At 37.3% G+C, this 13,737-nt stretch overlaps 1 protein-coding gene across 2 annotated transcripts in view; it reads right to left on the bottom strand.

Annotated features, from left to right (window-relative positions):
* The window catches only part of UVRAG (UV radiation resistance associated), a 324,277-nt gene that overhangs the window by 256,661 nt on the left and 53,879 nt on the right, over positions 1–13,737 (bottom strand). For both annotated transcript variants that reach the window (XM_052652384.1, XM_052652385.1), the window contains exons 4-5: positions 4,340–4,501; positions 495–569 (exon numbers count right to left, since the gene is read on the bottom strand). In XM_052652384.1, the coding sequence (XP_052508344.1) occupies positions 495–569; positions 4,340–4,501 (237 nt within the window). The remainder of the gene's footprint in view (positions 1–494; positions 570–4,339; positions 4,502–13,737) is intronic.

The following is a 13,737-nucleotide window of genomic DNA, read 5'->3' as shown; positions in this document are numbered from 1 at the left end:
GTTTGTGGCCAAAATTAAATAGGATAAAAAACATGAATCACCTGACACGGTACCACAGAGAGTAGGCACTTGGTAAAAATAAATTCTTTCTCCTTTCTCTAATCATCTTTAGATACAGAGCCAGCAAAGACTATAATGTAACTGACTACACTACAACTTGCCTCAGGATTCTTAAATTTATTCAAAGCTGGAAAAGGTATCTGAAACATTTACTGAAATTGTATTACATTTAATCAAAAGCCACTATTCATTCTTCTTTAACCCCTAAAGAATTGTTAGAAAACAGCCAGTTGAGATTTTCTTTTAGGAAAATTAATATAATATGGACTTAGAAAAGATGTATGGGTGCAGTTACAAAATGAGTTTTCACTCAGAGCCACACTAAACAACAAACTTACACTTAAAACATGATTCTATTTACACAGAGCTTTTGCCTGATGTATCAGTGCACACCTGCACTAACAAAACTCATAGCATCATGGAAATCCTCTTACCTTATGTTCAAATGGAGCACCATAATAGCCATCATTCAGCCCAAAAATTATTTCATTCTGGTTGCGGGCATGAATCTAAGAGAGGAGGAAAATACATTATTAGTTCATCTCATTCCAATCAAGTTTTAATGTGACTAGAAAATGACAGGACCTACTTCAGTGTTGAAAAATAATTGGCTCTGTCTAACAAGCCAGCAGAAAACAAAGTGCATATCAAAGGACAAGATAATCAATTTAGAGTTTCCTGTTTTAGTCAAAGTTCTCACAAAAGCATCTCATGAGATCACAGTCACCATCATTCACACACATTTTCCACAAACACTTCTTGAGGTTGTTACAGAAAGCAAATTCCTTAAGCACAGGGGATTAAGAGGCATACTATACATTCTTTAATCTCAAAGAAAACACAATCCAGGTCTTCCCTGGTGGTCCAGTGATTAAAAATGCATCTGCAGTGCAGAGGACACGGGTTCAATTCCTGGTCTGGAAAAATTCCATATGCCTTGGGGCAAGTAAGCCCATGCACCACAACTACTGAAGCCCGTGCACCCTAGAGTCTGTGCTGTGCAATAAGAACAGCCACCCCAACAAGAAACCCGAGCACCGTAACGTAATAAACAGTGGCCCCAATCACCGCTGCAGCGAGAAAAAGCCCATGCACAGCAACAAAGGCCCAATGCAGTCAAAAATGAATAAAATTTTAAAAAAATAACAGTTCAATTCATCTGTCAATGCTTCAAATAAAAATGAAGTTCTAGAAAAAACATAAAAGGTTAATACTATTTTTTATCTTCAAAAAGACAGTCTAAAGATAATATCCAATCCCCAAAACCTTTAAAAGTCTACTAATTATTTTCTGCCAACTACTCTTTCAAATACAACTGATTTGAGCTTCAGTCAGTGTTACTTCAAATTAAACTTCATCTAAAAAATGGAGGAATAAAACTTTCAAAATTGAAGAAGTAAGAATTTTTAAAAGCTCAAAACAGCATAAAGTCTTTACAAACAAATTTGATTACTTGATCAGAAAGAGTTGTGGCTAAAATGTTTTTTAATTGCTTTTGCAATGAGGAATTAAAGTGAGGGTTCAAGTGGGGGAAAGAACAAAGACTATCAGAATAGAACATTTCATCTTTTCTTTCTCTAGCTAGAGACACAAAGGCCAAAGTCAGCAGCAGAAAATTCCTGTGAACATTTACCTGACTTCCATATCTGCCATATCTGTTACTAGCAGAATTAATCACATATTTCCTGTTAGCCTATATCTTTACTCAACTGAATACAACGATACCAAAAGATGGACCTGCTATAATAAAACTATAAGTAGTGTCCCATTTTATGACAGAAAAGGAGAAAGCACTATGAAATCAGTTTCAAGATTAGCAGAAACACAAAAATTTTACAAACATAAAATATTTTATACATATATACACCTCGAGAGGAAAAAGATTAAAATCATATGCATCAAAATGTTAACAACGGTTGATCTTAACAAACATTTCACACACACAAAAAGAAAAAGGTGGAGGATTGAGAACAAATATACATTTTCTTAATGTAAAACATCATTTCATCATTAGGGAAATCAAAATTAGGATGAGATACCATCAGAATGGTAAAAATTAAAAAGACTGACAATAATAAGTCCTTAAAAAAGTAAGGAACTTTCATACATTGCTAATGGGGCGCAGAATGACAGTTACTTTGGAAAAAGTTTCACAATTTCTTACAAATTTAACACAGCTCTTACCATTAGACCCAGAAACTCCATTTATTCAAGAGAAATGAAAACTTATGTCAACATAAAGACCTATATTTAATTATTCACAGCAGCATTATTCACTGTAGTGGTGGTTACTTACTTCATACATTTGTCAAACACATTGAAATGTATACAATAACAGGATAAATTTGCTTGTATGTAAATTTTACCTAAAAAAAACCCTAACTTGTAAAAATTTCATTCAAAAGTCATTCACTCCCTGACCCTATGCAGACTTGTCTAAATACCTCTTCAACGTACTCCCGTAGCTCTCTTTGCAGGTATTTATCTATCATCAGTTTACCAGGTCCTAAGAACCAGATTTATCTTATTCATCTCTGGATCACTGACACTAAGAACAATGCCTGTCAGAAAGCAGATCACCAATCAATAAACCTAAGTGATTCTGGCTATTAACCTAATACAGCTTAGCGTCGCTTTCCTGTAAAAATCTGTAACTCTATTATACCTGATTTTTAGTAGTATGTTGTTATATCTATTTCATAGGTGACTTTAAGTGTCTAATTGGCTTAGAAAAATGTTTTCCCTTTCTTTTGTTCTCTGCTATACCAACTTTGTAAGAGGATACATGAATGCTAACTCTCTGAAAGTAGGGTAAGTTAGACCTAAGTACATTTGGGTATTCTAAGAAGACAACCAACTAAGGAATGTATGAACTGAAAAACACGATGAAGGCCATCTTCTTTGGCCAAAACAAGACTTTGTCACAAGCCTATAGCTCTGCAATTCGAATGTTAAGAAGCACTACCCCACACAAAATGTAAACAAGTGCTTAGCGTCACTGTGCATAGGGTCTATGCACAAAGAGCCAACTACAGCATGTAGGAAGGCAGAGTACGTGCCCCAGTGCCTTCAGCCAGGCTAAAGGCAACAAGCATTTGGGACTAAAAGAATGACCCTAAGCCAAAGTCATTACTTCATGAGTTTTAATTAAGATCAGACCTAAAACAGAAGAAAAAAACATGAAGATAAAACAGAATTTGGAGCAGGTTAGAATTTAGTAAAGGAAAATATTTATTGCATGCATTGTTCTGGTCTCTCTATCCAAGAACACAAAATAAACTATGGTGTGCAAAATAAGGGCAGATTTTTTTTTTTAACCTGAAAAATATAGAGAGAGAGAACTGTCTAAGAGAAACATACCAGATGGTATATACTGAATAAATATTAAGAAATATGAAAGATGTTTGCAGATATGACTAACATTTTAGCATTGCCTTTATCAGTAGTCCCACAGGTATCACAAAATAGAAATGGCATTTATTCCAATGTGGGATGGGTAGTTACCAAGGACTACATGTACACAGCAGTGTAGTACAGCAGAAAGAGAAAGAATTTTAAAGTCAGCCAGGCCTCATATAAATTCCAGCTCCACCTATCAGTGTGATCTTGATCAGTTTCTTAAACTCTGAGGCTCAATTTTCCCATCAGGAAACTATGGGCAATAATATCAGCTTTCATAAGGTTGTCAAAAACATTAATTGCAGTTACTTATGTCTGGGAATGGCAAATAGGTTTCATTTCATATGCAATTCTGGCATATTGCTAGGTGCATTCTGGAACACTGTGTTAGAAAAGACTGAACAGCTACTTCTGAGCTCAGATAGCTCAGTCAGCTACATCAGTCATGGGGAATGGGTAGCAGTAGATAAGCCAGGCATTTTTCATCCCTGTGTTCAACAAATAGTAGCTCCTCTTATTCTTGGAAAAATCCTGCTCTATTGGTCATAAGAGAGGTGTTTATTTTCAACTTATTTTTCAGATTCTAGGGGAAATATCCAGCAGGACTGAAGAAGCAGAGTTCTATAAGAAAGAATATTCTTTCCTACTGCCCACCCCACTCAAAATCCTCTTAAATTAGCAGCTTAAAGCAGTTCTTCACAAATGTTTTCAGTTATTTTTTAAACTTCTCAATGACTCAAATTTCTGTAATTAAGTAAACAATCATAAAAGGTCTCTCTTTATTAACAGGAAATATAGAATCTGACAATTCAACAAAAAAAAAAGCTAGATGGTTTCTTTGGAGAGGACAACTACTTGAAACTGACAGTCTAAAAATTACCTGCTGACCCAGGTATTTCAGCCCGTCCAAACAGACTTTCCATTCAATCAACAGCTGGTAGATGTCCTCCTTTCCACCCCATATCTTCACCACAAAACAAGACACAGATGTATCCAGACGGTCTGGAATTATTCCAAAATCAAGACTCCGCCATGTTGGATTCTGTTAATGGAAATGAAAACCTGCTTTAGGAAGACCCTAAATGTTTACGGTTATTTCAGTTGGGTTGTATATCATTTTGTTTTTTAACCAAAAGAACTAATATATTACATTGCAAACTTAAGTGAAGACGACATTCCAATTAACAGGAAGAGAGTGATACTGACTCTTTTCAATTTCTCTGCTTATTCATTATAGTCACTAGAAAGAGCATATATTCTAGTATCTAATTAACATGGCTTCCTATGGTAATTCATTTATTTATTCCACACAATACACAGTCATTAAGAAACAACATATAAACAATGCCCTCAAAATACCTCCAACTTATTGCTGGATTTGAACGTCTCTTTAAATAATTACACAGTTTCATGAGAAGTCCAATATTCAAAAGATTACAAAGTGGCACAGGAGGGATTAATAAACTATGAAGGAACAGGGGGAAAGAGGGCATGCAGGCCATGAAGCTTGGCTTTTACAGGACAAATAATATTTCACCAGGTTGAAATAGGGAATTCCCCAGCAAAATAATGGCTCAGAGGTGTGAAATAGTACAGTGTGGTCAAGTAACTAAGGCAACTACTAGAACACACAACACAAGAGTGGCCAGATGCAAAGCTGGAGACTTCATGCTGAACAGGTAGTTTACTGTGTACAAAATGTGGGGACATTAAGAGGTTTTAAGCTTAAAAAAGACAAGGTCAACTTTATGCTCCGAAAGAAGTTTGTTTTCCATTCAGATAGTTGAAACATCCTCTGAAAAGGGAAAAAATTAAGGAACTTTAATATTATCAATAGACATGAACTACAATGCATCAATTACTTACTTTCAATTATTTCCCTACTTTTTAAAAATTCTTTTTTCAATTTTTATGTGGAAGATAATTGCTTTACAATATTGTGTTAGGTTTCTGCCACACATCAACATGATCAGCCGGAGGTATGCACATGTCCCCTCCCTCTTGAACCTCCCTCCCACCTCCCACACCAACCCACCCTGCTTTTGGTTATCACTGAGCACTGGGTTTGGGCTCCCTTGCCTCATAACAGCAAATCCCCACTACCTATTTTACATATGGCAGTGTTTCAATGTTACTCTTTCAATTCATCCCTCCCTCTCTTTCCCCCACTGTGTCCACAAGTCTATTTTCTATGTCTGTATCTCCACTGCTCTCCTGCAAATAGGTTCATCAGTACCATCTTTCTATATATATACACATTAATATAGGATACCTGCTTTTCTGATTTATTTCACTATGTGTAATAGGATCTAGGTTCATCCACCTCATTAGAATTAACTCCGATGTGTTCCTTTTTGTGACTGAGTAATATTCCACTGTATAGATGTATCACAACTTCCTTATCCATTCATCTGGTGATGGACATCTACGTTGCCTTCATGTCCTAGCTACTGGAAATAGTGCTGCAATGAACACTGGGGTAATGTGTCTTTTTAAAGAATCCACCTGCAATGCAGGAGATCCTGGTTCAATTCCTGGGTCGGGAATATACCCTAGAGAATGGATACGCTACCCACTCCAGTATTCTTGGGCTTCCCTGGTGGCTCAGATGGTAAAGAATCCACCTGCAATGCAGGAGACCTGGGTTCAGTCCCTGGGTTGGGAAGATCCCCTGGAGGAGGGCATGGCAACCCACTCCAGTGTTCTTGCCTGGAGAATCCCCATGAACAGAGGAGCCTAGCGGGCTGCAGTACACAGGGTTGCAAACAGTTGGAGACAACTCAGCAACTAAATGCACACAGCACAGGGTATATGACCAGCAGTGGGACTGTTGGGTCATATAGTAGTTTTATTCCTAGTTTTTTTTTAAGGAATCTCCATACTGTTCTCTATAGTGGTTGTATCAATTTACCTTCCCACTAACAATACAAGAGGGTTCCCTTTGTCCACACCCCCTCCAGCATTTATTGTTTGTAGATTTTTTGATGATGGCCATTCTGACTGGCATGAGATGATATCTCACTGTAGTTTTGATTTGCTATTTCCCCTACTTTAACTGTTAGGGCTCTCATTACTGAATATAACTCTAATTAATCTCATTAAATTATCAATTTTCATATTATATAAATCAGTAAATCAAAAAGCCCTCATATAAGGGTAACTAATCTTTGCTTTGTGACATTTTCCTGACCAAAGTGGGGAGGGGACAAGAGCAGTATTTTTGGTTTAGGGGATATATTGATGTATGTGTTTTTGTGAATTTAACTGCTGACATTTCAGGAGAAGGAACATGACTTCTAGTTTCATGGTGTTCATGTCTGATCTTTTTCACTTGTATGTATTTTGCTTGTAGATTTTTATTTTCTGATTTCCCTGTACTAAAATAAAAGGTCTGATAGACAGGAACATTGCTCGATTTGTCTACCACAAGATCCCCAAAGTTTGAAAAGTACCTGGTATGTGCTCAATAAATATTTGCTGAGTGAGTGAATGAATGCTTACTTAACCAAAATGGATGTCTGAGGACACCAAAAGATTATCAATAAACAGCATGATGATAACACAATAAGCTCGCTGTGCAGTTTTATATGGATTCCCTAGCACCCATGAATTTCAACCTAAGATCATTAAAACTCCATTCTGATATGACCCCCACCCCGTCTCTATCCCACCAAAATTGTTTTAGCAACCCTGCTAAATAGGGGTAGTGTGCTTAGTCGCTCAATGTGTCCAACTCTGTGATCCCATGGACTACAGCCCGTCAGGCTCCTCTGTGGGGATTCTCCAGGCAAGAATACTGGAGTGGGTTGCCATGCCCTCCTCCAGGGGATCTTCCCAACCCAGGGACTGAACCCAGGTCTCCTGCATTGCAGGCGGGGTCTTTACCATCTGAGCCACCAGGGAAGCCCAAGAATACTGGAGTGGGTAGCCTATCCCTTCTCCAGGAATCTTCCCGACCCAGGAATTGAACTGGGGTCTCCTTCATTGCAGGCAGATTCTTTACCAGCTGAGCTACCAGGGAAGCCCAAATAGGGGTAGAATTTCATTTAAATATGGAGATGAACATTAAGGTCTAGGAATAAGTAGGCAGACCTGTACTACAAAAATTGCTCAAAAAAATTCTTCACACTGAAGAAAAATGACACCAGACAGAAACCTGGCTCTCTAAGAAGGAATAAAAAGCACTGGCAATGGTAAAGAGTGAGTAAATATAAAAGGCTATCTATTTTTCTTATTTTATTTATTTCATATATGACTGTTTAAAGTAAAAGCTATAAGTGTATAAAGAGTTCTATAACATGTGTATAGAGTCATATATACTAACGTAACAGCACAGATTAGAGAAGGCAGATGACTGGAACTGTTCTGTTGCAAGGTTCTCCTGTTTACCTGAAGTAGTTAAAAGTACATACAGCAATTCTAAAGTAATGATTTAAAAAGTAATGCAAAGAAGTACAGCTGAAAAGACAAGGCAAGAATGTAAAACAATATGAAGAAATATATATTCTATGACGATTTCATTTATATGAAGTTCTAAAACAAGTAAAACAAATCTGTGGTGACAAATGAGTTTCTCTTGTGGGGAAGATGGGTTTCTAGGCACAAGAGAACTTTCTGGAATGACAGGAAATATATATATCTTGACAACGTAGGTATGCACTTACCAAAACTCAGCAAACAAAATAGTTAAAATTTGTGCAATTCACTGTATATGACTTTTACTTAAGGAAATAGACTCTGAACTCCAAAGTATAGGTTTGCTTCTTACAGAGGTAAGGATTAGTAACTCTGAGGACACTTTTTGTGAATTCTAAGCATGAGCAAAGATGTGGAGGTCAGTGGAAGCCAGGTTTCTCACTGTCAGAGAATGGAGTGACAAATGAATTGAGAGTTCAGCTGGACTGAAATTGGAGATATTGGTATGAATGCATGGTTTTTAAAAGACAGAGCAATAGATATATTGTGCGTGTGCATGTGAGTGTGATTTCCTAGCTCAGTCCCTTAAGAAAGGCTAGAAGTAATGAGCACACTAGTAACAGTGAGCATGCTCAGATCTTGCTGTCTATTTAGCAATCGCAAAAAAAGAGAACCAAGGGTTCCTTGGGGAGAAAACTGATTCCAGAGCTACAGCAGGAAGGGTACACACGGGTCTGGAATATCTCAAGCCAGAATGTCAGGAAGTACTCAATGATGTGGACATATCAAAAGGACATAGGAATCAATTTACAGGGCTCTCATTAACCAAATGTGGGATAATGGAAGCATCAAAATAAATTATAGTAATAGATTATAACCCACTGAATAAAATAAGAATCTTTGAGTCCATAATGATACAGATTAATTAAATGGGAGAGAAAGTTAAATTGCCAACTAATAAATAATAACAGGAAAGATGGAAATTAGAAAATCACCAATGGATGCTCAAACTGGTAAGCAAACAGTTGATAAGAAGCAGGATATATAAAAAGTCTCAAAGTTTCTCCCTCACAAATTACTTATTAATTATAAATGGAAAAATTGTATCTTCTCAGTGGAGAAACCTGACAGGAATTCCCTTAATCAGGTGACAAATTGGGACAAACCAGAAACAGGTGCCTCTTAAAACAAAGCACTGAAAAGAAAACAGCACTGCAGGTATAGTTTTCCCGCCAAAAATGCATAACCTGGATCCAATCATGAAGAAACATCAAACAAACTGAAAGAGTCTACAAAATAATTGGTCTGTATGGTTTTAAACTGAGGGACTGCCTCCAAATTGAGAAAGGAGTGGGTCAAGGTTGTATACTGTCACCTTGCTTATTCAATTTATATGCAGAGTACCTCATGCAAAATGCCAAACTAGATGAAGCACAAGCCAGAATCACCACTGCAGGGAGAAATATCAATAACCTCATATATGCAGACGACAACACCCTTATGGCAGAAAGCAAAGAGGAACTAAAGAGCCTCTAGATGAAAGTGAAAGAAGATTGTGAAAAGGCTGGCTTAAATCTCAACATTCAAAAAACTAAGATTAAGATCATGGCATCTGGTCCTATCACCTCATGACAAATAGATGGGTAAACAATGGAAACCGTGAGAGACTTTATTTTCTTGGGCTCCAAAATCACTGTGGATGGCGACTGCAGCCATGAAATTAAAAGACGCTTGCTCCTTGGAAGAAAAGCTATGACAAACCTAGACAACATGTTAAAAAGCAGAGATATTACTTTACCAACAAAGGTCCAATAATAGTCAAAGCTACGGTTTTTCCAGTAGTTGTGTATGGATCTGAGAGTTGGATCATAAAGAAAACTGAGCACCGAAGAACTGATGCTTTTGCACTTTTTTGTTGAAGAAGAATCCTGAGAGTCCCTTGGACTGCAAGGAGATTAAACCAATGAATCCTAAAGGAAATCAGTCCTGAATATTCACCGGAAGGACTGATGGTGAAGCTGAAGCTCCAATACTCTGGCCACCTGATACGCAGAACTGACTCATAGGAAAAGACCCAGATGGTGGAAAAGACTGAAGGCAGGAGCAGAAGGGGACGACAGAGGATGAGATGGTTGGGTGGACATCCAATTCAATGCACATGAGTTTGAGCAAGCTCCAGGAGTTGGTAATGGACAGGAAAGCCTGGCATGCTGCAGTCCATGGGGTCGCAAACAAGCAGACACAACTGAGTGACTGAACTGATGGTTCCAAACGCTGAAGTCAGAACATCCCCAAAAAGGCTAAAGAACTGTCCAAACTGAAGAATAAAGCAACATGACAACTAAAGACAAAGTGATTCTAGATTGAGTCTTGGAGAGGTGACAACACCTGAATAAGGACTAGGAATTAATTGGTGGAAACCTAAATTGGTACAACCACTTGGAAAACACTATGGAAGTAACTAAAAAAATTTACAACAGAACTACCATATGATCCAGTAATCCCTCTTCTGGGTAGATACTCAAAGGAAATGAAAGAGTCTTAGAGATAGAAGCGCTCCCATGTTCACTGCAGCATTATTCACAATAGTCAAATACATGTACAACCCAAGTATCAATCAACAGACGAATAAATAATGAAAATGCAATGCATATATGTGCGGAACATTATTCAGCCTTAAAAAGGAAATCTTGCCATTTGCAAAAGCATGGATGAACCTGAAGGATAGTATGATAAGTGAAATAAGTCAGAAACAGAAAGTAAAATACTGCATAATATCACTTACACGTGGACTCTAAAAGTCAAACTCATAAAAACGGGTGTATAATGGTGGCTGCCAGGGGTTGAAGGTTGGGCAAAATGGGGAGGTGTTAGCCAAAGGGTATAAGGGTGCAAAGTTTCAGTTTTGCAAGATGAAATCATCTTGGAAATCAAATGTACAACATGGTGACTAAAGTTAGTAACACTATATTGTATACTTGAAATTTGCTAAGAGAGTACTAAGCATTCTCACTACCAAAAAAAAACAAAAACAAAACACACACAGTTAACGATGGGAGGTAATAGATATATTAATCAGTTTGATTTTGGTCATTATTTTACTACATGTATATAGGTATATATATATGTATAGATAATATATATATACCTGTATATATAGATATATCTATATAAGTGTGTGTGTATGTATGTGTGTGTGTGTGTATATATATATATATATATGTATAGATAAACCAAAATGTCATGTTGTATATCTTAATACACACAATTTTTGTCAACTATACCTGAGGGGTAGAGGATGAAGGACTGTGCTTAACTGCACTGTGTCAATGTTATACTTTCCTGATTTTAGTAATTTTAATGTAATTATATAAGATGTCCTTGTTTGTAGGAAATATACACTGAAGTATTTGATACCAGTAAACTCTTTGAAGGTGAAAGTGAAGGTGAAGTCGCTCAGTCGTGTCTGACTCTTTGTAACCCTGTGGATGGTAGCCCACCAAGCTCCTCTGTCCATAGGATTCTCCAGGCAAGAATTCTGGAATGGGTTGCCATTTCCTTCTTTGAAGGTAGTCAATTATTTAAGAAGCCAAAGTTATGCTTAGATAAATTTATTGAAAATATAGGCAATAAAGAAAGACAAAAATATTTTGAGTAAAACAGATGAGTTACTATGAAATAGCAAGATCAGATTTCACACATGACCCAAGGAATGAATGGAAGGCAACCATCCATTTTTGATAATGGCAAGCTAGATGGTCCCCCCACTGAAAACAATTAAAAATGTTGGCTAAAATATAACCACCATCATCACTAAAGATTTTCCAAGCCAAAAAGGAAAGCTAGAACTCAAAGAAATAAATGTAAATCTAGAGGACTTTTCCCTTAAAGGAATTTGCCAACGTATATAAACTTGAAGCGTTGGTTTGGGTAGTCTTAAAGAGAGACAAGAACATAATTCAAAGCCCAGACCCAGGTGTCACTCAGGTCTACGAGAAGTCCTCCACATTGAGCTCGAACAACAAAAGGGCTACATACTCACAGGCACGAGTGAAACCACAGAATAGAGTAGAATTCAACAAACCAACTGCACAAAACTTGAGATAATCAAAAACAGGAAACATGAAGAAAAGACTACTTAAACTATCAAATAGATAGTTTAAGAATAGATCTCATAAACATATTTTTTTAAAAAAATCCAAATCCTTGCACAGAATGTGTTTATTTTTAATTGACACTAACTGGCACTGTTTCTCCAGAGCCGGCACTTCATAAAAATATAAATTGAGGAAAAAGAATATCAAAATGACCAATAAACACTAGAAAAGGTGATCAATTAGAATAATAAATGAGGAAACGTAACTTAAAATCACAATATAATACCACTAGCCCACCAGAATGGCTCAAATTTTCAAAACAACAACAAGTTTGGGCAAGAATGTGGAGCAACTAAAAACTTCACACTGCTGGTATGGATGTAACTGGTACAAGCAACTTTGGAAAGCTATCTGGCAGTACTTACTAAAGCTGAAAACACCTATGATTCAGCACTTAGTTCCACTCTTACGTAGATACCTAACAGGGACACATACTTGCTGAAGGACACGTACATACAGAATTAATAAACAATCTGTACGAATCTCACTAATATGCCAAGCAAAAGAGTATGTGCCATATAGAAGTTCAGTAGCAAGCAGGACTAATCCAGAAGTCAGGATAGTGGTGGTCTTTGGAAGGAAGTAGTAACTAGAGGGAGAACACAAAATAATGCTGTTGTTCTTGATCTGGTTACATGGCAATGGCACCCACTCCAGTACTCTCGCCTGGAAAAATCCCACGGACGGGGGAGCCTGGTGGGCTGCAGTCCATGGGGTCACTAAGAGTCGGACACGACTGGGCGACTTCACTTTCACTTTTCAATTTCATGCAGTGGAGAAGGAAATGGCAACCCACTCCAGTGTTCTTGCCTGGAGAATCCCAGGGACGGGGGAGCCTGGTGGGCTGCCATCTATGGGGTCGCACAGAGTCGGACACGACTGAAGTGACTTAGCGGCAGCAGCAGCAGTTCCCTGTGAAAAGTCACCAAGCTATCATCTATGCCCTTTACTGTAATGTGTGCTGTATCGCAATACAAACTAATAAGACAAAAATTTTCAAAGGTTCAATAATGGAAAAAATACAGCATATTCCATTCAATAATGGAAAAAATACCTGCTTGCTACTGACCTTTTATATGGCATATGCTCTTTTGCTTAGCATATTAGTGAGATTCATACAAATTATTTATCAATTCTGTATGTACGTGTCCTTTGGCAAGTATGTGTCTCTGTTTCTGTTAGGTATCTACATAAGAGTGAACTAGGTGCTGAATCATAGGTGTTTTCAGCTTTAGTAGGTACTGCATCTTACAAGGAGGTACCTACAGAGATACAAACAAAGCTATCTCTTCCTGATGTCATTTTGGGTCCTAAAGCCTGAAGACAGGAGTCGGAGGATTAACCACCTGAAAAGACAGCCATTTACTCCCCTATGTGTAAGGTCATCTCTCAACTAAACTTCATGTGCTCTGGAATATGGAATAGTGTAATTTCAAATTCTCAGCAGAAAAAGCATGAAATAAATAACCCTTTCCAAAATGGAAACAAAAAAAAAAAGACCTCGTGAATGTATGGCTCTTTAATATGAAGGACCATATTTAAGGGGTGGGATGATGGGCACAAAGAATACTTTATTCTAAAACTAATTAAAAGTCTTTGGAAAGGACAGTAGTCTTTTGAAGTTGTTTCTGTGGCTGAATAGATGGCCTGAATCAACATTTTAAACCAAAAGAACATTAATATAGAACTATTGTCAATCTTCTCA

This window comes from Budorcas taxicolor, chromosome 15 (assembly GCF_023091745.1).
Source record: "Budorcas taxicolor isolate Tak-1 chromosome 15, Takin1.1, whole genome shotgun sequence".
NCBI classification, from domain to species: Eukaryota; Metazoa; Chordata; class Mammalia; order Artiodactyla; family Bovidae; genus Budorcas; species Budorcas taxicolor.
This window is presented reverse-complemented; position numbering and strand designations above follow the sequence as displayed.